Source organism: Oryzias melastigma, linkage group LG21 (assembly GCF_002922805.2).
Source record: "Oryzias melastigma strain HK-1 linkage group LG21, ASM292280v2, whole genome shotgun sequence".
NCBI lineage: Eukaryota > Metazoa > Chordata > Actinopteri > Beloniformes > Adrianichthyidae > Oryzias > Oryzias melastigma.
The window spans coordinates 22,753,743-22,775,739 of record NC_050532.1 but is presented as its reverse complement, the minus strand read 5'-3'; the positions used below and the strand labels follow the sequence as shown (position 1 = coordinate 22,775,739).

Sequence of the window (21,997 nt, the reverse complement as noted above, 5' to 3'; positions counted from 1 at the left end):
TGCTTTAACTCATCTTATGATCGGGTTTTTATTGTCCCCTTCAAGACTTAAGTTTATGTCTTACTTGACTGTGTTTGACGCTGGAAGATTAAAAGAAGAGATGGTTGTGAAATGGCCAAACTTTCCTCACTTTAACCAGGAAACCCCAGAGGTTTGTTAAAAAACATCAGCAGCGGTGGGAGTTATGACGTGCAGAATTTGCCAGGAATGCGATGCGGTTTCAAAGAACAGCTTGTCGATAACATTGACCAGATGTTTGGCCAATGTGAGGCGGCTTAAACATGGAGACGGAGGTGCAGTGAAACAGCTGCAGCCGATGGACTTCAGCGCAGCATGAAGCACCTGAGGAAGCAAACTGAAAAAAAACATGTTCATATTATAATAAAAATAACAGCTTAATCGCAATTAATCGTGATTAATCGTGATACAGTGATTAATTGCAAAGCGCGATTAATTTGACCTCAGGATGACGATTAATTAGTAAAAATGTTTTAATTGACTCCCTGCCCTACTTAAAATTAATAAAAACACAGTAAAAATCATCTTGTGAGTTTTTTTTAAATAAAATTCTGTTAATTTCATAGGAGTTGCCATTAAACTAAATGCATTATTTATCTTATTTTCCTTATCTTGTCTTTTAGCAAATGTTTGGTTTGACATGTTGATATTAATCGCAATGAATCACGACAAATAGAGATTAATCGTGATTAATTGCAATTGTCGCGATTAATTTTACCCCAGGTTAGCGATTTATTAGTTAATTTTTTCTAATCAATTACCAAATTTCCAAAGCATCTTATTTTTCCTTATTTTTGCTTTTAGCAAATGTTTAGTTTGATATGTTGATATTAATCACAATGAATCGCGACAAATAGAGATTAATCATGATTAATCGCAATTGTCGCGATTAATTTTATCCCAGGTTAGCGATTTATTGGTTAATTTTTTTCGAATCAATTACCAATTTCCAAAACATCTTGTTTTTCCTTATTTTGGCTTTTAGCAAATGTTTGGTTTGATATGTTGATATTAATCACGATGAATCGCAACAAATAGAGATTAATCGTGATTAATTGCAATTGTCGCTATTAATTTTACCCCAGATTAGCGATTTATTGGTTAATTTTTTTTTTGTCAATTACCACATTGCCAAAGAAACTTATTTTTCCTTATTTTGGCTTTTAGCAAATCTTTAGTTTGATATGTTGATATTAATCACAATTGCGATTAATCACGATTAATCTCTATCTGTCATTTATTAGTTCATTTTTTGTAATCAATTCCCAAATTTCCAAAGCATCTTATTTTTAGTTAAATTTGTTGGAAAGAATGTTGTTTTTCTGTAGTAAATGCATCCACCTGCCTCAGCATCTTTGTCTGCATAAGGTGATGCATTAGAAACATGTTTATAGCATCACTGTTAATTAATAGTAGATGAAAGTTCAATTTTTTTCTGGAAGTTTCTACAGTTTCTTAATGAAATGTGTCTTATATGGGGGTCAGATGGGTGAAAGATTAACCTCAAAAACCTGTCAAGTCCGTGATTCAAAAAGTTACATCAAATAGAAAGTAAAGTTCGTTATGAACATTTTCTTAGAAACTAATTAAACAAATAAAATTGCTTATAAAAAAGGACAAAGTAGACGTTGATTAATCATTTTATTTGTATTCAAAAGATTTGTAGACAGTTTTTAAAACCTGTCTTTGACACCATCTCGGCTGGATTTGATGCCAACAAGTATTCTATTGAACTTCTGCCGCTCTGCAGAGACTATGTCCAAGAAGTAGGGGAGTGTATTGGCAAGAGTCTAGCAGCACGATAAGTATCGCGATACCCGACTCACGATGCGATATGTATGACAATAAATCTGTACCAGAACAATTTTTTTTTAAGAGTATGTAAATTAGAAATAAACTGTACCTGAATATTAATTCAATGTAATAAAATGGTAAAATTTGTATTATTAAATGATCACAACGTTAGGGAGTTTAACTGTTTGTTATATACAAGTTGCTTTTACCCAAGAAAATTCATGGTGCTTTTCTTTTGGTAAATTAAGAAATATCTGTTGTCAACAATGGCTGAATGACTAATATTTTTTAATATAAGAAAAAAAGCGTTAAACAAAAGTAAAATGCTGAAGGACACCCATAAAAAAATAATCTAAAATTCCCACATTGACATTTTAAACCAATACAAGAATCACGATATATCACCAAATTGATTTTTTCCTACAGCCCTACCAAAAAGATGACACAGGCTATTCAATTTAGTCTAAAAATAGCATCATCATAATCAAATTACCATCCATCCATCCATTTTCTTGACCGCTTTGTCCCTTTTGGGGTCACGGGGGTGCCGGAGCCTATCCCGGCTGCTGATGGGCGAAGGCGGGGTTCACCCTGGACAGGTCGCCAGTCTGTCGCAGGGCCTCAATCACACACCCATTCACACCTAGGGGCAATTTAGAGTCACCAATTCACCTATGAAGCATGTTTTTGGACGGTGGGAGGAAGCCGGAGTCCCCGGTGAAAACCCACGCATGCACGGGGAGAACATGCAAACTCCACACAGAAAGGTCCCAGCCGGGAGTCGAACCGGGGCCTTCTCGCTGTGAGGCGAGAGCGCTAACCACTGCGCCACCGTGCAGCCCTTAATCAAATTACCACTTTTAAAATAGCTCAAAAGATGGATGGATTGGAGTGGGCCATTAAATTATGTTATAACATTTAAATGATTTAAAAATTGTTGCACGATTTGCGTTTGCTGTGAAGACACCAAAAGCCCCCTACTGGTCTCTTGCTGAACTGACGAGTCACTTTATTTTCAAACAGAATGTAGTTTTTCATTGTTTGCTTTCACCTTAAGCACTGAAAAACGACTGAAAGTTAAAGGTGATCTTGACAGTTGCTGCTTTCCCCCGTCAGCCTGCAAAACCTTTATCCCCACATCAGTGGGAGGTCTTTAACTGTTAGAGGAAGCGAGAATGTTGCTGCCATTGTGATGGATGGAGCCCCTTCTATTATCTGTTGAATCTCCAGACAGACCACGCTGCTGCCAACACGGAGATGTCTTTGCTTATTTGGGCTGTCTCTCTGCTACTGCAAATACCGAGGTCAGCTGTGCTGAACTCAGAAAGAGCTCTTTTACCTTTTGGAGCGTTGACGCTCACGCCAGGATTTCGGCGGCGGCATCTTCTGCTGGGGCCTTAATTACCAGAACAAACAATATTTACATGTGGCTCTTCCTGAGCTCATCTCTGCTCCAGACTTAAGTATCCAATGATGTCAGACGTTTCAGGCAGGTGCTGTTGGAATATCAGGTCTTTGAGGAGGAGATTTCGTCATGCATTTAGCATTTAGCACCAGCTCCTTTTTTTTTTTCTCCCTTAACGTCTTTCTTACCTCAGAGGTCTGCGTCTTCTCCTGCGATCCATCTTCAGTAAACAGTCCCAAACACTCGCATGTACACACTGAACTATGATAAGGCTCTGTTTTGTGTAGTGCCCGGTAAATGTAAGCAATCTGCCCTAACACATCGCAGAGATTTTCACAGTTTGGAGAGATCTCGGGCTGGAAATGACCTCAGTATTTGTCTCAGGACACGTGCAGGCCCTGAGGTTTACTGGATCCGCTTGGAGGGCTCAGGAGCTCCGTTTAGTCACCAGCCTGTGATCTGGTCGCTCTGTGGAAGAAGACCCAAAAGATGTATTTTATAATGGCACTAGATCAGGGGTGTCAAACTCACAGGGGGCTAAAATACAAGACACACCTTAGGTCAAAAGTAACGGTATAAAATAAACATACAACAGAACAGGATAAACACTTACTGAACACTAAAACTACATTTTTAAAACTTCAGCATAATTATAAACTAAATAAATAGCATTACCTGTGATAATTCTAGTGTGAATGCTGTACGTTGAAGATGCTAGTGCTGCTAGCTGAAGATGTTGAAATTGATGGCTAAAAACGCTGAGCTGATAGCTGAAAATCCTGAAGTTAATAGCAGAAAATGATGAAGCTGATCGTCAGCTAAAGTATTAGCTAAATGCCAAATTAGCCTAAAACACTAAAAAGAAAGAAAAACTTAGGTTAGCCAAAACAGCTAGCATGTAGCTAGAAAAATAGCTAAACTTCAAAATATCCTAAAAAATGAAAAAAAAAAACAGTCTAAATTAGCCAAAACAGCTAGCGTATAAATATTAGCCTAACCCTAAAACAAACTAAAAAAGCCTAAATTAGTCAAAGCAACTGGTGTGTGGCTGAAATATTAGTTAAACTCCAAAATAGCCTAAATAAAATCTTAGTAAATGTCAAAATAGTCCAAAAAGTTAACAGAATGCCAATTTTAAAAACTTTAAAGCTGTAACTTTTTGACATAATTATGAATAATAAAAAGGCAGGAATATTATTCTAGAATAAATTAACTTAAACCTTTAATAACTTTCAATATTTTACCCTCCACAAAAATATTTTTTTGGTCAAAATTATAGAAGTTAGAAGTGAGTGCAAGATAACATCGGGCTATAAATAACAATAAAATAAATCTGGAGGGCCGGATAGAATTACCCCGGGGCCTTGACTTTGACACATGTGCCCTAGATAGTCCTACACTATATATTTTTTAGGGATTAGGGTTGGAAGTACACTAGAAATTTCCCAGAAGTCTCTGCAACAAACCAGTATGCATCGATGCTCACTAGATTGGGGAATATTGACCACAATGCATTGCGCTATAACAATTTTGGTGAAAAAAATGTATTTTATTTTTATTTTTAAATAAATCACAAATATTTTCAGTAACAGAACACATTGGATTCATAAATAATATTCATAAAATACTTGTATTTAATAAGTTGAAATGGTTGTTTAAATAAAAAAAGTGGTTTGAATTGCTTTGAAGATTCAGGACACTAGATAATCCCACATTATATAGTTTTTTAAGTAGTTATGGTGGGAATGGTGTGAAAGCCAGTGATGTGCATTGACATTGATGTGTTTTATTTTCAACGACAGATGTCTGATTTTAGGTTACAGCAGGATTATATAAAAATAATGTTAAATGTTGGAATCAAGTCATAAAAATATTCTTCTGTATTGATTTCATTCATTTTTTTCTCCTCAATTCTTGCAACAAATGTATGCAAAACACACCAAACTGCTTCAATTAACTATCTCAACTAATTTACTTGAAAGCAAAAGCTTAAAAAACTTAAATATATATATATATATATATATATATATATATATATATTATTTTATTATTAGAAATAAATTCAATGCATCTTATCCTGAAAAAAAATCAGAATATGTTTTATTTTTAGGTGCTTTTTTTCTAATCTGTGTCCACCTTGGAACAATCTGGTCTGGATGTGAGAAAGCTCTTTATCCGACAGACAAACAGAAGTGCTATCAGAGCCCTCATCACTCCATGTACCTGAAGGCCCATATAATGATAGCATCCCCTCTGAGATCACAACCCAGAAGGGTCTAATCTGTGGTTACAGGAGTCATTAACAAGACACACTTTTTGTGCAGATGTCATGTGGATCTTCTGCCATCACTCCCATCTGTTGTTTGGGTTTATCATGAGGCGTAACGGATGTCGAGGAGAAAAAAAACAAAAAAGAGAAAAATCTTTTGATGTACCTGGAGATTTTCTGAAGATCTAAAGAGATCACAAGCGAGGGGTTTTTATGGTGTGAGGTGCAGCGGTCATGCCCTCCACCACGCAGGAATGTCGACGGGGTTAAGTTGTGTCTGAAAGCGGGTGACAAAAGACACAAAGAACTGAGACATGGAGAGGAAAAAAAGGAGGATAAAGGAACCCAGAGCAGCTGAGAGACGGAAACCTGTTGTTGGGTTTTAGCTTTGCCATACAATCCTGTTAATCCAGCTCCAGGAGCTGACGTTTTAGCAACCTATAATCAAAACCACATGCGGTCTTTTCCCAGAGCCAACATTTGTTTCCTTGTATTTCTACGATGACACTAATCTGATCTGAAGCAGGTGTTCCCCGAGTGACAGGAACAAAAACCTAATAAAACAGTAATAAAATGGAGCGCTTTGGGTTATGAGCTGGAGGTGTTTTATTAAACTCCTCCTATGACAATTTTTTTTAATTTAAAGAAACGTTCCCAGTAATGTTTTAATTATGATTATGAAGTTTTTAATCAAAATCCCTCAACCTAGATGTCTTAAAAAGCCATTTTTCTTGTTGATCTGAAGCCTCTGTTTCCAAATCTCCTCTGAGGGGGCGTGGCTTTTGAAACTGAGCTGAGTAGCCCCGCCTCTGATCCCCCCGTCCTGTTTGATTTTTATAGCTTTGTGTCTCGCTGGCGTAAATCTTCACCCAGGGCTGGCCATGGGCATAGGCGACTTAGGCGGCTGCCTAGGGTGTCATCTGGTGAAGGGGGCACCAAATTGCAGTACTTATATATATATTTTTTCTTTTTTTCTTTTTAAAAAGTTTGACACACCACTCATTTCATATAAAATTAAATACAAATTTAAAAAATAAATGAAATAACTCAAAAGTTTGATGTAATCAATAAGATAAAAAAGGGAAGAGGAGCAAACACAGGTTCAAAGCAGAGGTTTGTCTGTTTTACTTATTTAAAATTGCTTGGAAATACACTCCCGACGCTTTTAGGTCGAAAAAGATTAATTTAACTAGCGATCTAAAGTTTTTTTTTTTTTTTTTTTACCCCACACCTTAACAGGTCAAATCTCCCTACTGTCTAATAGACTGTTGGCTGATTGCTTGTCTCCAAACGCAGAGTTACCCAGTTCGAGCCCCACCTCCAGCAATCTCAATCTCTATGAAGGGTGTAAAATTATGTTTTTGCCTAGGGCGCCATTAAGCCCTGGGCGGGGCCTGTCTTCCCCGCCGCTACATAGAAATGTCCATCAACATGGGTAATGTCCAGCCGTATGGTTCTGATGTCAGCTCGGAAGAGCTTCATGGACCGTCAGATTTCATGATATGATGGCCACATGTATGTGAGCACGTGGAGCATCCGCTCTAACTCCTGGGACTGCGGTTGCCGTGGTTTCCCATGGTTTACAGAGCCACATTCTGGTTCAGCTAACAGGTATGCTGGAATGTCATAAGCGGCTGCATCAAGATTAATGTGGAGTAAATTCCGAATGACCTGTTCTGAATGTCAGGTTGAAAGGTCAGACGGGGTGATCGCAATTAGTCATGGGGGCTATTTGTTTATTTTATGTGAGAACGAGAGGCAGACTGAAATATTCGGGGTTAGCGTAGCTCCCTTCCCAAGTCCAAACATCTGACAGGATTTTGGCCGGCGGCCTTACACGTGAGCCCAGCAACAGCTGGGAGAAGGAGGAAGACGAGGAAAAGAGGAGCAGTTGGAGGGAGCCAAGGCGGTGCGGAGCCAGTTCCCAGGCTCCGGCCCCCGGAGACCTCAGGGGAGAGGAAGCAGGGCGGGGGGGCGCGGGCGGGTGGGAGGGCCCAGACCAGCTGCAGTGATGTGCTACCGCCTGCAAGAGGTGTTTCTTTGAAAATCTACTTTTTTTTATTTTAAATAAAAATAATTCAAACTAAAATCAACTTTTATGCTTTTTTTATACTGTTACTTTAGATAAAAAACACATTTATTTAAGTTTTTAGGGCTTTCAGAGTGGATTTTGCACTGATCAAAATGATGAATGCTCAAAGGGTTGTTCTACTGCCCTCTTGTGGCTGTAAATATATTTATTTATTTCAAATGTTCATGTTAAAATGTGTTTTTTCTTCTTTTTCAGGGTTGTGGAGCATCCTGTGGAAAATGTGACTGCAGTGGAGTGAAAGGAGATAAGGTGAGATTTTTTATTTTTATTTTTTATGTCAGCTTTGTGATTTAATGCAATTCTGTGCAGAATTTACTGAATATTTCTCTCAGTATGTCACAGAACGTTGATCAATTTTTCACTTGGACATCATAGATTCCTATCTGGGTTTCATATTTTGGATTCTTTTGTTTAGTTTTTTAGTCTTGATGGCTTTAACTGCTGTCATTTCATAAAACTAAACACCCTCTCCAATGAAAATGTCTTTTTCGTAATTACTAACATGTTCTTGAGACATTTTTCTGATGATGGAGGCCATATATTAAGAAAAATAAGGTACAAATTACATTTCTTTATTAAATTATTTAATGCAGGAAAAGACCAAAAAAATCAGTTTGAAAAAGATTGTATTTGTGACATAGAAAATACCCTAGATTTATTTTATATAATGCATCCACTTATAGACGACCAGATCTATGTACACTTTTGTTGTCCATGTTGTGTTAGAATTAATTCACTACTCACTACGAAGTGGACTTACAGATAAGCCATCCCAGATCCTAAAACTGCTTCTGCAGAATATCTAAATAAGGATTAAATGAGTTTTAAATGACGAATGTTGATGCTACAATGATTTAATAACGTCTTAACTTTCCTATGTTGTTACCTCAGCTTTAGATCAATGTTTGTTCTTGATGGAAAGTTACTCGACTGACAGTCAAATCATCAATATAATCACATCATTTAGTTTAAATAACTTAATGGTTCTTGTTCCTGATTGCAATCAGATATTTTCAAATACGGAACATTTTTTATGGTTTGAAGACCTGCAGGCCAAGACTGACGGTTTAATGGAGAATAAATTGAAGCTGACAGTTGAGTTTAAACTGTCTGCAATCAAATTCCTATAGAAGCTGTTTTTTTGAGCCCTTAACTTTAGTGTTTTTGGCGTACGACGGCAAACTGACTTTGATTGAGCTTTTGTGCTGTTTAGACTGAGGGAAGACTGACGTTATCTCAGCAGCTCAAAGGTGAACTTAGTTTCTCAGGATATTTGGTTTCTGAGAAAATGTATCTAATTCTCCAATCAGTTCATAGATTTTTAGACTAATGAATTGAGAACCGACAACATAATTTATATTCTTGATAGGATAAAATATATAAATTAATGATTAAAAATACAGTTTTTATTATATTTTATTTATTAATTTTTATTTATTTTCTTGAACTCAGACTTGAAAAATAAAGAATTTTATATTTGTAAAGGGATGCAAGCAAAGATGTACAAGAGCATCTAAATTATAACTTGTTCCTGTTGCATTATGGGAAATGTTATGCTAATTCAGTGACCATATCTACAAGTTAACATTCATGTTCCTAACTACTGTGAACGTGGAGCTATATGGTTCTCTTGTGGAAGTTCTCTTACTAACTTAGTTTAACAATGCTGCCCCCTACTGGCAGAAGTCTGACATCTCCATGAGTTTAAGTAGTAAAAAAAAAACATTTGTGTCAATTTATTGCATTTTATCAATACATATATTTTACAAACTGTTTTTAGCTGGTTTGCTTGTAAATAAAATAATATAAACTTATTTATTAAACACTAAAAAATCATTATTATTGCCTCATTATGTAAAGATTTAGAACAATTACAAAAGAGTCACATGTTTGACCAAATCTTATAACCTCATGGACACAATATTTATAACTTTCTTGATGTCTAAAATACTAAAATGTCAAAACAATCAAACTATTTCAAGTTGTTTTACTTTTGGAAGCTTATTGTATGAAATATTGTTCATATCTGACTCTGTATTTGATTTATTTGTGTCTGTGGACCCCAGGGCGAGCGCGGATTTCCTGGTCTTCAAGGAAACATGGGGTTTCCAGGACTGCAGGGACCTGAGGGGCCTCCTGGACCAATGGGATTCAAGGTACGTGCTCACCTTCGGTTACAAATCTATAGATTTACACCTGAATGAGAAGAGTTAAATTTGAAGAAGTTTGAATTTTCGAGTGATCAAATTAATAAAACCTTCAATAACAGATTGTATTAGTCTTTAGAGAAGAAAGACTTGTGAAACATTTATGTTCTCCTGCATACAATAAACTAACCAACCTTAGTTAAGATCCCATGACCCCACACAATGAATACTTCTTATTAAAGTAACTTACTAAGGAAAGATTTAAGCTGTTTTTGACAAGTATTTCATCAGAAAGAATGAAAACATAATCACTATTATTTAAAGTCTTTAAGGCTTGAAAGTTCTAAGGTTCAGTTGATATATTTTTTTTCCTATTGTGTATTTGTTCCTAAATACACAATTATTCAGCAGATATACACTTGTTTGAAAAAGGAAAATCTCCTATAAACAAATTCAGACTTTTATTTTCACCTTTCCCCTCAGGAATCTCACTTTGTGACCTTACAAAAAACAATACCAATCTTATAAATGTCATCACAAAAGTCAGTGTTATCATTTGTTCTTTAAATATATTTACATATTTTTTTTCTGTTTGAGTAACTAAACTTAAAGTCCATTAAAGTTATGAACATTTGTGACCCTCATCGAGTCTTTAACCAACACATTTTTACTGGTTATTTGCTTGTTTGAAACAATCTCCTTGTTATTAACACACTTTTTGAAACACTTCTGCTGCAAAACTTTTTTTTTTCTTTTGCTAATCTTGCTGACAAAATGTGTTTGTTTCCGTGTCATTGCTCCCCTGAACGCTAAATTCAAGCACAGTCATTAGCTGCATATTTGTCTTAGTGCCTTACTTAATAAAGTTTTCTATTAAGAATAGAAAATTGAATATTAAATATTTCTACAGAACAAAAGTGATTTTTAACTGCTGATGTGATACCTAGATTTACCTCCTAGAGGAAGAAAATTACAAGAGGAGTACCACAGGGCTCTAATCTTGGGCTTTTTAAAATTCAGCATTAAGTTATTCAAAGCATCAAAACACATTGATGTCATAGCTAGCAAAAAAATGTATGAAAACACACCATGCAGCAAACCCTTGTGGGATACTAAAGAATATTTTCCTGAATTTAGACGTTTAGAGGATGCTTTTAATTTTTACAGTTTATAAGTTTATGGACTTCCACAGAATGTTTTGTCATGAATCTTGAAGTTAAATCTTCAGGTTTCCCTGTTTACTACAAAATTTTGCTTCCTCCGATAATACTTTTACTGTGCAAATTTCAGACATTTTATTAGGTAATTTAAATCTTCTTAATTTTGAGTACGAGTTAGAAGACTATGGGTTGTTTTTCCCTGACAACCTTCAATGTCACAACACGTTTGTTTAGTCAAAAGATACATTTTTTTCTATTTTTTAAAGGAACGTTTTAAGTTTTTTCCTCGATTTCTCAGTGAGCATTAATCATGATGTCATTTGCCTGAAAGGGGGATCTCGGTGAACCTGGAGCTCCTGGACTCAAAGGAGTGCGGGTAGGAAATGAGTTCTGGCTAAAAAGCACTTAAAAAAACGAATACTCTCAGTGATTACATCAATGCTGAAATATTTCTGGCTGCATAATATATATTATTGTGATGTTTCAGGGTCCTCCTGGACTGCCCGGTTTCCCAGGTCACCCGGGGCAACCAGTAAGTATCATGGATGTGACCATTGATTTTTGTTTAACATTTTATTCATACTTTTAGGACTTTTTAAATATTTTGGTCAATCTAATGAGGATGTGTGGCACATTTCAATTCTGATTTATTAAGAAGTTTCTGATCTGTCTTCTAATCAGAAATTAGAGGAATCTTAGATTCTAAATTGCAGATAAATAATTGATATTTAGATGTTTTTTCACAAAGCTGAACTTTTTTAAAGCAAATGTTGCTCATTTTTTAAAACATCTTGATCTCTTGTGCTCTTTTGTAGTTTCCTTTTGGTGGTAAAATGTCCAGCATTTTTTATCTTTTCTACAGTAAAATTACAGATTTTACAGATTTGTGCACTTTTGAGTTATTAGTAATAATTTTTAAAAACATCAAACATTTCAGAAAAGCGTTATTTAGTTGACTTTAATTGAAGTCAATTTCAAATCAACCTCTTACACAAAAATTAAGAAATAAAATTAAACTAAATTACATAAATTAAGTAAAATCAAATGAAATAAAATTAAATGATATTAAATTAAATTAAAATAAATTAAAGTTGTGACTGTACAGACTTTTACGACAGAGTATTAGGGCCACGAAAAGCAAAGTATTACAAGTTTATTTTTCATATATTTGTGAGATTTAAAATAATACATTTACTACTTTAAAACATGTTAATTTATGTGAAAAAAGTCACAAATTTATCCTGACTTTTTAAGTCATGCATACACGTATTTATTCTTTTAAATTAACAGTTACGACTTTTTTTCTCATACATTTACGGGATTTAAAGTTGCGATTAAAATAAAAAAACAGACGTTTGTAAATTGGTCCTTATACTCTGTCGTAGTCATAGAAGTAATAAAGACAGTACTACATTTTATTTTAATACATATATTTCTTTTTTTTTACCCTTAAGGATTTATTCTAAAGCTTTATACAAATGTAGTAAATTAGAAAAAATGGGCATGATTTTTTAAAATGATTTTAGATGTTTTTTTTTAATCAAACCAAATGAAAATATTTTTACTGGTGTAACAGGTGCAGTTCCGTATATCACCACTAGAGAGCATCCGAGGGCTAATTCATGACTTTATGGTGTAGAAACGTTTCCATCCCAATGAGAAGGAGATCCCTGATGGAAAATGACAAATAAATACAAAGATTGATGTGTTTTCTGTCATCTTAGGGCATCAATGGACACGATGGTCCTCCAGGTCCACCTGGTATCCCAGGATGCAACGGAACCAAAGTAACAACTTTATCATTTTATTTAATTTTAAAAATATTGTTTATTTTGTGTTTATGACTCCTTATGGTTTTTTCGTTTCAGGGTGACAGAGGAATGGATGGCTCTCCTGGTTTTCCTGGCCTTCAAGGACCTCCTGTAAGTAAACTTTACCTGTGGAATAAACATCCCAGTAATAATCAGTACAAACACCAACAAACTTTAAAGTGGTTTCCTGGATACAACATGTAAATAAATCTGTTTGACTCCTTTCTTAGGGAATCCCAGGATTTCCTGGAATGAAGGTAATTCCTGTTTTAAACATTCATTCATTTGCCTGGTTTTCCAGACATTTCCAGACGTTCTGTTTTGTCTCCTCCAGGGAGATCCTGGTGGTTTGATTGGGTTTGTTCCCGCCAAAGGAGAGAAGGGGTATCCTGGGACACCTGGACAGCCTGTACGAGTCTTTTAGAGTTTTCTGTGTTTAAAAAAAAAAAAAAAAAAAGAGAGAGAGAGACAGATGTTAAGTCATCTCGTCCAATCTCACATTTATTTGGTGCTCATCTTCTTACTTGCAGGGACCAGGTGGTTTTCCAGGACCCATCGGACCTCCAGGACCCAGAGGATACCCAGGATTAAAAGTGAGTCCTAAAAGAGGCATTTTTAATCCTAAAATACATCAAATACATATTTTACATTTAATTCTTACACAAACATAAAAATAACATAATTTTGATCCTGTTTTCTATAATGACTATTTTATGATGATCGACAGGGAGATGCTGGCCCGCCTGGTCCTCCTGGAGAAAAAGTAAGAATAAATATGAATGAAATTATGTTTATTTATTTATTAAGATCCTGAAAAAACTTAGTTTTTTGGCAGAGATGTGACTGGAACTCTTAATTTTCTTTGCAGGGCGACAGATTGGCTTTTGTCAGTGAGAAAGGAGATAAGGTGAGTTAGTTTGATAAATACAAGAGTTTAAATTTAGCTGTTGATGACATTACAACAATTTCATGTTGTGATAAGGTTTAAAATTCTCTATTTATAGGTTTATTACTAATTCTCCTCAAACATTTTAACTTCTATCAGTAAAGACGGGTCAAGATGGGGTTTAACGCTTTTCTTATTTACCTCATGACATTATTTACAAAAGGAAAAACATTTGAAATATAAAGGTTGGTGCTTTTGGGTTTTAAATTTAAGAATCTATGTCTGTTTTAATAGAGGAAATTAAACATGTTAATTAATCACAATAATTTTGTTCTTCTTTTTGTTTTACTAAGAAATAAAGGAAGTCAACGTCCAAATGGAAATAATCCTAAAATCATGAATTGATTGGAAATAAGGTAAAATATTGGATTGGATTTGAATTGATTTATTTTACTCAATTAAAGTAATTAAGATAAAATAAAATAAAATAAAATAAAACAAAATAAGACAAAACAAAACAACACAAAACAAAAAATAAAATAAAGTAAAATAAAATAAAATAAAACAAAATGAGACAAAACAAAACAACACAAAAAATAAAATAAAATAAAATAAAATAAAACAAAATAAAACAAATTAAAACAAAATAAAACAAAAAAACCCCAAAATAAAATAAAATAAAAATACTAAAGAAGACAAACAAAGTAAATCTTTCCATGGATACAATATATTAAATTGAAAATGATGAGTTATGATTGGAAAAATTACAAGTAAAATAGATACACACATACATATGTACATCCAAAAACACTCATAAATCAATCCATTAACATCACTCCTAATCATAAATACATATTTGTGCTCATAAAGACAATAAATGACACATTAAATGTGACATTTGTTAAAAACTGTTTAATTAATGGCTTGAAAAGTAGTCAGCGGAAGCCAACTTATATAATCCCACCCCTATAATGATTTATTATACTTTTTTTTTTTTTTTTTACATTGTTATCATGTTCCGGTTCATACTTTTAATTAAAAAAATGTAGTATTCCAGAAATGATTGTAAATATCACAGGTAAAGTATTAAAACTGAGTATTTATTTAGTCAGAAACAGTTGTAATTGTCATCAAAAAAGATTATTACAAAAATCCAGAAATTATTATCCAGCATCAAAGAGTACAGTGCTTAATGGTTATAAATAAAGCAGTTTTGCGCTATTATTAATGTTATTTTTTGTCGTAAAAGTTAATATTGAGTCATGTTACAGATGTGGTTATGACGTTTGATGATATTAATGATATTTCAGTCATAAAACTGTCCACATCTGATTATTGTTCCAAAAGCTTTAAAACAATTTCAAAATAAATACATAAAATAAACAAATGTTATCTGTATTAGCACCCCTAATTTAATGCAGTTAGTGACATAGACATTTTTGTCAAAACAGAGGTTGACTTCAGCCTTTCTGAGTGTGTCTGTGTTCATATACTTGTAGGGTGATCAGGGACTCCAGGGCCCGCCGGGTCCCCCCGGCCCCTATCAGGAAGCAGGAGGAACATCCACACTCATCATTAAAGGACTGCCGGTACATATTTATTTATTTAAAATAAAGACATCATAAATGTGTTAATCCAACTTCCAAGATTTGATTTATGCTTTTATTTTCTTTAGGGCCCACCTGGAGATCCTGGTGACAAAGGAGAAAAAGTTGGTGCTCTGCTTCCAGTTTTTGTCATTTTTTACTGCGATTTAACGTCATATTTATGAGGGGGTTCTCTTTTTTATGCAGGGCTTTTGCCTCCCTTATCAGCATGGGATTAAAGGTGAACCAGGCCAACCTGGACCAAGAGTAAGCAGTCATATTTTAAGATTATCATCTTATAATTTTAGGAAAATTCTAACTAAACTCCTTTTTGGAATTCAGGGTAAACCTGGAAAGGATGGAGAGGATGGTCAAACGGTAACACGCATTAACTGAATTTAACAAACTGTTTTTTATTTTTAAAAAGTGGTTTATTTACTTGTAACATGTGTAACCTGCAGGGGGAGAGAGGCTTTCCTGGACCTCCAGGATCACCTGGATACCAGGTGAGAAATTCAGAATTTAGATTAAAAATGCAGCTCAATTAAAGGTTTATAATCAGATTAATAAAATCTGTCTCTTAATTTAGGGCCAAAAAGGCGAACAAGGACCACCAGGATTTGTGAGTAACATTATTGATGTTGTTCAGAGTTTATACACATGTTCAGTAAAAGCATGACCTTTCAATATTGAGTAGATTTTCGTCATATATTAATTGTATTTCTGTCTAAAGAATGTGCTGATCCTCACTAAAAGCATTTAAATCCCTGAACTGTTTGTAGGGCGAAGGTCCTCCCGGTCCTCCCGGCCCGATTGGTCCACAAGGATTTCCAGGAGAAAAAGGTAAAATAATAAAGACCGTCAAACATTAGTATGCATCATCAGAAAAGCCACATTTAAGTAATCTGTGGGTTTAATATATATTGTTTCTCATCTACAGGTTTTCCTGGTCCACAGGGAGAACCGGGTCCACCAGGTAAACAGATGAATTTCACAAACGTCTGTTAGGCAGAAAATCAAAAAGAGTTTATGGAGTTCAAAATAACAGACATTTATGCTCTAAAATTAGTATATTTTTTGCTCAGATCAGTCGGTTTAAATTAGATTTGTTGCTAAGGTATTATCTGTCTGTAAAAAAAAGGTTTGTACTTGTAGTGACTGATTTGGTTTTGTATCTGTAAAAGAAAATGTCTGGATTTAGAAAAGTTTTGTAACTGTGAAGAGAATTTGTGTGAGTGTAAAAAATGTTTTGAAAAACTCATAGAAAAAATTTTGGCCGTCAAAAGAAAATGTCCGTTTGTAGAAATGATTTGTCTGTGTGTAAAATGGCACATTAGAGACACACAAGTACAAAACTTTTTTACAAATGGACAACTTTAGCAACAAATCTCATAGTTTTCTGAAAGTGAACATTAGGACTTCAGTTCAGCAGCTAGTTTGCTATCAGTCAGTTAAATCTATGAAGTTACACGATCTGCAAATTCAGTCATATGAAAAAAAAATAACAAGCCTGACAGCTGAATAAAAACCTAAAAATAGAACTCTTTAAAGCTGAATAATTAACATTCATTCACCTATTAACTCTCTCAGGGTTGCAGATTTGCATCAGCTAAATGCTAACTACCAATTACTACCCCGTATGATCATTTTCCTCCAAATTTCAATTATTTTTCTGTTACTAAAACGTAATTTGCCCCTGAGAGGGTTAAACGTGTAATTCTATTTATTGTATGGATCTATTTCAATTATCAGGACAGAATAAATCTCATGAAAAAGATAAACATAAATTCTAGAAAAAAATTGTTTAAAAAATATATCTTTTTATAATTAAAAGTAAACTTTTTGTTCTTTTAAGGCTTCTTTTACAATTGAGAATGTGTGAAACGCCATCTAGTGGCTGCTTGGTGAACTCCCCTCATTCTGAGTCATTTTTGTTTTCAAAGAAACTTTAATTTTAGAAAAAGGAAATCCTCAGGTGTGACTGACTGTCGGAAAAACAAAACACAACGGAACACAACAACAACAAACTCACAAATTTAGTTCTGATAAAATCAAAACGTATAAAAATAGTCACCCTTTCACAGTTTAATGACCAGAAAATAAAGAAATAAACATCTAATTTAGGATTGTGTGGGTTTGATAAGATTTTTTTTAGCATTTTTTTAATCTTTCAAATAAAAAATTCTAAAACTCATGGAAAAAAAATGTTATTAGTTCAGTGGTCATCTTTGTTTTTGCCAACTTACATTCTAATTTCTCCCAAAATTGTCAGTAAAAAATTACATGAAATAATAATAATAAAAAAACATTTATTAAACCAACATTCCTTTATTTTCTGCTTCAGGTCGTCACATTGAAGGACCTCGAGGAGAACCGGGCCAGAAGGGCGATGCGGGGGAAAAGGGGGAGAGGGGAGTAATAGGAGAGTCTCTTCCTGGACCACCGGGACAACCAGGACTTCAAGGAGAACCTGGACCACCTGGACTCCCTGGTATGGCTGCACCTATTCAGGACAGTATTCTATAAAATATGAACAAAACTTTTAATAATCTGAATTTGTGATCTGTTTAGTTGATCCAAGTCTGTGTAACATTGTGAAGGGAAACATTGGTCCACCTGGACCTCCTGGTTTACAGGGAGAAGTCGGACAAAAAGGTGGGAATTGTTTTTTCACTGACAATCCATTATTGGGAATTTTTAGTTAGTTTGACTCTCATAACCAACAAAAGTCTTTGAAGGTGTTTGTGTTGTACTGTAATACTTTTACTGTAATACTTTTTAACATTCAGGTGATAAAGGAGACACTTGTGTTCTCTGTGAGGCCAGCGGCGTCATTGGAGAACCTGGACCCCAAGGTCCTAAAGGAGATCGAGGTGAGCGTTTTTCACATGCAAAAAAAGTATCACTGCGAGGCTTTTTAAGAAGTTTTGGAAACATTTTAAGCTTGCTTAAGACCCACTTCAATGAAAACAGGGTTTTTGGTGTTTTTCTGATGTTAGAGAGCGTTTGAGCTACTTAAACTATGCACATACTGCCTAATTCTCAACCGACCAAAACCAAATTCTCTGAGACCCACAACGGATATCTGACTAATGACGAACACAAGAGACACTTAGGAATTATTTATATATCATGCATGTATCACAAAGACCCAAATTACATATGTGGACAGTGTGCAAACAGTGACACGGACTTAAGAAACTATGTTCTAGAAATTGACAGGTTTTTCTGATTTTGCCTATAAACAGTTTAATCATTAGGGCTGCTGGGTTGATAAAATCAATTAATCAATTTGAATCGATTGAAGCTTCAAGATCGACAATCGATTCATAAAAATATGGATTAATTTAGCACATAAAGCTAAAGTCCACTAGCTTGATGCTAATGTTTAATGGAATTTCCCATATTACGGCTAATGCTAACACTCAGTTGACCTAAACAAACATTGCTGACTAAACTAACATATTTATAAACTCACAGGCATGAATTTCCCAAACTCTTTTAATGAAATATTAACCATTTCCGGTCTAAACCGCAGTTTTATACTCATTCTTTGCTTATTGTTCCTGAATGTTGTAGCTCGATCGCCACCTAGTGGCGAAAGTGAAACGTCCACCAGGAGAAGCAGAACAATGTTTATAATATTAATGATCTGAACATTTTTGTTAGAACTTCTCCTTTAGAGAATCCATGTAACATTTTATGATATTAACAATCTTATAATTTCACTAATATATTTTACAGTATTTGAACTGTAACAGAATAATATAAATATATTCAAAACCTATAGTAGATTATTAACGTATTTCTAAACAAATGTGTCTAAATGTGTAAACTCAAAATGGAATTAAATCAAATTGAATTGAGAGGATTAAAAGAATCTAAAAATTCAGAATCAATTCAGGCTCTTGTGAATCGAATTGAATCGTTTCTGGAAATCATTATCAATACTCCGCCCTGATAATCATAATTTGAAGACCAGTGGGAACACTTTAAGAATAAAGCAAAGAAGATCAAAGAGGGTCTCAGAAATTCTAAAAACTCATGCCAAGTTACGAAAATATATCTTCATCCATAAAAAAGGTAGAACAAAAAGAAAAATCATTGTAATTCAATCATTTTACGTCAACTCTGACTCAGTTAACTTAATCCACTTCTGTTTTCCAGGACCTCCTGGTCCAGTTGGCAGCAAAGGAGACAAAGGTCAAGCTGGACTTCCTGGAGATCCTGGACGACCTGTAAGTACAAATAAAAACTCTCCTCTCTCTTACAGGATTGAGTTAAGTTTCATCGTTGGTTTATTAATGAGCGATACACTCAAATGTCTGCAGGGTTCACAAGGAAATCCGGGATTAATGGGAGCCCCGGGGGCTGTGGGAGCACCAGGAGATGTCTTCATAGCTCCTGGTCTCAAAGGGGAGAAAGGTCTTCCTGGTATTCCTGGTATTCAGGGTCAGCCGGGTCTGGATGGACTGCCGGGCAGAGACGGTCTTCCCGGTCAGCCCGGCTTTAAAGGAGAACCCGTAAGTGCACATTATAGAGGAAAGGCATCAGAGACGAATTCACCTCTTTAGTTTATTTAATGTGAATCAGAAGAGTCGTCTTTGTTATCACACTTTTCATTTAACATTCTGTTTCTTCATTCAGGCTAAAGAAGGCATCAAGGGTGAACGGGGACGAGATGGGGACCCGGGTCCCTCTGGACCCAGAGGAGAAAGAGGTCCTCCGGGTTTACCAGGCTTTGGTCAAGCGGGAGAGCGTGGAGAGAAAGGCAGTCAGGGAAGACCAGGAACGCCTGGAGCTCCTGGACTTCCAGGTGGGAACACGGCTTGGTTTAAAAACCCATCCAATAAATCCAAATTTCCCTTAAAAGATCCAAAACTGGGTCACAAAATCTAAGTATAAATTATTTTTACGTTTTTTTTTTTTTTTTTCAAATAAAAGTTCTAATTTTATTAATAACGTTTTTGTTGGGCTGAATTAAAATCGCTTGTTATTTAAATACTGTTTTTCAATTAAAAAAAAATCATTTCGAGACAAATGTGTTTATTGAAATCGGGCATCGAATTGAATCTAAATGAAGTAAATTGAGGAATTTAACAGTAATATCTGGTCCTTTACTAAACAGATTACAGATTATTTTATTCCAATATTGATCTTTTTTTTTTCTTCACCAGGTCTGAAAGGTGAGCCAGGTAAAGGTGTGAGCATTCCTGGACCTCAGGGAGCACCTGGACCACGGGGAGAAAATGGCTTACCTGGAGTTCAAGGTAAGAAATTCAGTCCTTTAAACTTTTGCTGCTTTATTGACAGTAGGCAGCAGGTGGAGAAAAACTGAGAAGTGGAAGAGAATGGAAGTTAGCCAAGCTTGTGTGTGAGAGGAACCCAATTAATAATGAAGATTAAGAAACCTTTATTAGTCCCACAATAAGTCGGTGTTGCAATATGCAACAGCACAGGTACAGTCAGAATAAGTTAGAAAAGATCAAATAAAATATGCCTTATAAAGAGCTAAAACGGTGGGATACACTATAAATTATAAAAAGAACTAAGCAGTAAAATACAATTACAAAAGAATAATGAGTAATATATAGCATATTGATAATTATTGGACAGTTAAGTGTAGGTGTATAGAGATATACATTGGTATTGCTATTGAACCAGGAGTAGAGGAAAGAATCTAGAAGATTTTAGGTCCTTACAGTCCGACGGTCCAGCCCCCTTTAGAGTCTGCCAAAATCAGGGAAAGCAGGTTGGGAAATTTGAAACTAAAGATTTCCAGCAAGATTGAAAGGAAAGATGAACAAAATCATCATCAGTAATCTTGAATGAATGAATAAATGAATGAAATGGTTTACATATATATAACATATAACATATCACTTAATGAGTAGATCGCTTGAAAGGGAGTGGAAGGAAGCAGACTTATATAATCCCACCCCGACTCGACACAGGCTTTGACACAGTTTAGAGTAGCTGAAAGACAGACCTAAAATAACTTAATGCTGAGGTAAAAAGGTAAATAAAGATGATTTATGTAGGAAAAAAACAACACAGAGGCTAAAGTTAAATATTTTTGCTGCAAAATGAGAGGAAGAAAAAAAAATGTAAATTTACTTTTCTGCAGAGAAAACAAAAGGTTATTTTTAGCATTTCACAATTTAATACATATGTAAAGACAGTAATCACTGGAGTCCAAAAATGACACCCCTTAAGGTGGCCATAGGAGCCACTAGGGAACTGCGAGAAACACCTTCCCTACCGTAAAGATGCTCCTCTCTACGACCCTCCACGGGCCTGGACAACCCAAAAACACTGAGGATGTCAGGAGGTTTAAATGAGATGAGCACAAGAGCAGCATATAATCCAGAACAGGTAACCTCAGGAAAAGGTGGTGTGTTTCACTATTGAAGGTCTCTTTGACTGCAGGTGAAAGAGGAATACAAGGAGACCCGGGGCTTCCCGGTTTTCCCGGAGACAAAGGGGAACAAGGACCACCAGGAATTGGATTTCCAGGCCTGTCTGGTCCCAAAGGTAACGTGACTTCCTGCTGAACATTTTGATGGAATTCATTCCATTTTATAGAAATAACAAATACAAATGTTCTGTTTGAAGGGTTCAGTGGAAGTCCTGGAGCCCCAGGACTACCTGGAGAGCCAGGAAGACCAGGAAAAGATGGCTTGACTGGAAAAGTTGGGTCCCCTGGGCAAAAAGTATGTTTGTTTTGAAGGTTTTTGGAAAATCAATAGGCCATCCTCTTCTACGCATGTGTTGCTTTCCACATTTTGCATATCTCCAAATGCCACGACAAACATTGACAAATATTTTA

At 35.1% G+C, this 21,997-nt stretch overlaps 1 protein-coding gene across 1 annotated transcript in view; it reads left to right on the top strand.

Moving 5' to 3' along the window:
• col4a1 (collagen, type IV, alpha 1) overlaps positions 1 to 21,997 on the top strand; it is a 54,044-nt gene that overhangs the window by 20,516 nt on the left and 11,531 nt on the right. The window contains exons 2-29 of the mRNA XM_024286964.2: positions 7,774 to 7,827; positions 9,645 to 9,734; positions 11,217 to 11,261; positions 11,373 to 11,417; positions 12,610 to 12,672; positions 12,754 to 12,807; positions 12,927 to 12,953; positions 13,031 to 13,105; positions 13,227 to 13,289; positions 13,424 to 13,459; positions 13,565 to 13,603; positions 15,082 to 15,171; positions 15,258 to 15,293; positions 15,376 to 15,435; positions 15,511 to 15,546; positions 15,630 to 15,674; positions 15,758 to 15,790; positions 15,951 to 16,011; positions 16,109 to 16,144; positions 17,513 to 17,659; positions 17,740 to 17,823; positions 17,958 to 18,041; positions 19,336 to 19,406; positions 19,500 to 19,691; positions 19,816 to 19,984; positions 20,346 to 20,438; positions 21,598 to 21,702; positions 21,784 to 21,881. Coding sequence (XP_024142732.1) covers positions 7,774 to 7,827; positions 9,645 to 9,734; positions 11,217 to 11,261; positions 11,373 to 11,417; positions 12,610 to 12,672; positions 12,754 to 12,807; positions 12,927 to 12,953; positions 13,031 to 13,105; positions 13,227 to 13,289; positions 13,424 to 13,459; positions 13,565 to 13,603; positions 15,082 to 15,171; positions 15,258 to 15,293; positions 15,376 to 15,435; positions 15,511 to 15,546; positions 15,630 to 15,674; positions 15,758 to 15,790; positions 15,951 to 16,011; positions 16,109 to 16,144; positions 17,513 to 17,659; positions 17,740 to 17,823; positions 17,958 to 18,041; positions 19,336 to 19,406; positions 19,500 to 19,691; positions 19,816 to 19,984; positions 20,346 to 20,438; positions 21,598 to 21,702; positions 21,784 to 21,881 — 2,031 coding nt within the window. The remainder of the gene's footprint in view (positions 1 to 7,773; positions 7,828 to 9,644; positions 9,735 to 11,216; positions 11,262 to 11,372; positions 11,418 to 12,609; positions 12,673 to 12,753; positions 12,808 to 12,926; positions 12,954 to 13,030; positions 13,106 to 13,226; positions 13,290 to 13,423; positions 13,460 to 13,564; positions 13,604 to 15,081; positions 15,172 to 15,257; positions 15,294 to 15,375; positions 15,436 to 15,510; positions 15,547 to 15,629; positions 15,675 to 15,757; positions 15,791 to 15,950; positions 16,012 to 16,108; positions 16,145 to 17,512; positions 17,660 to 17,739; positions 17,824 to 17,957; positions 18,042 to 19,335; positions 19,407 to 19,499; positions 19,692 to 19,815; positions 19,985 to 20,345; positions 20,439 to 21,597; positions 21,703 to 21,783; positions 21,882 to 21,997) is intronic.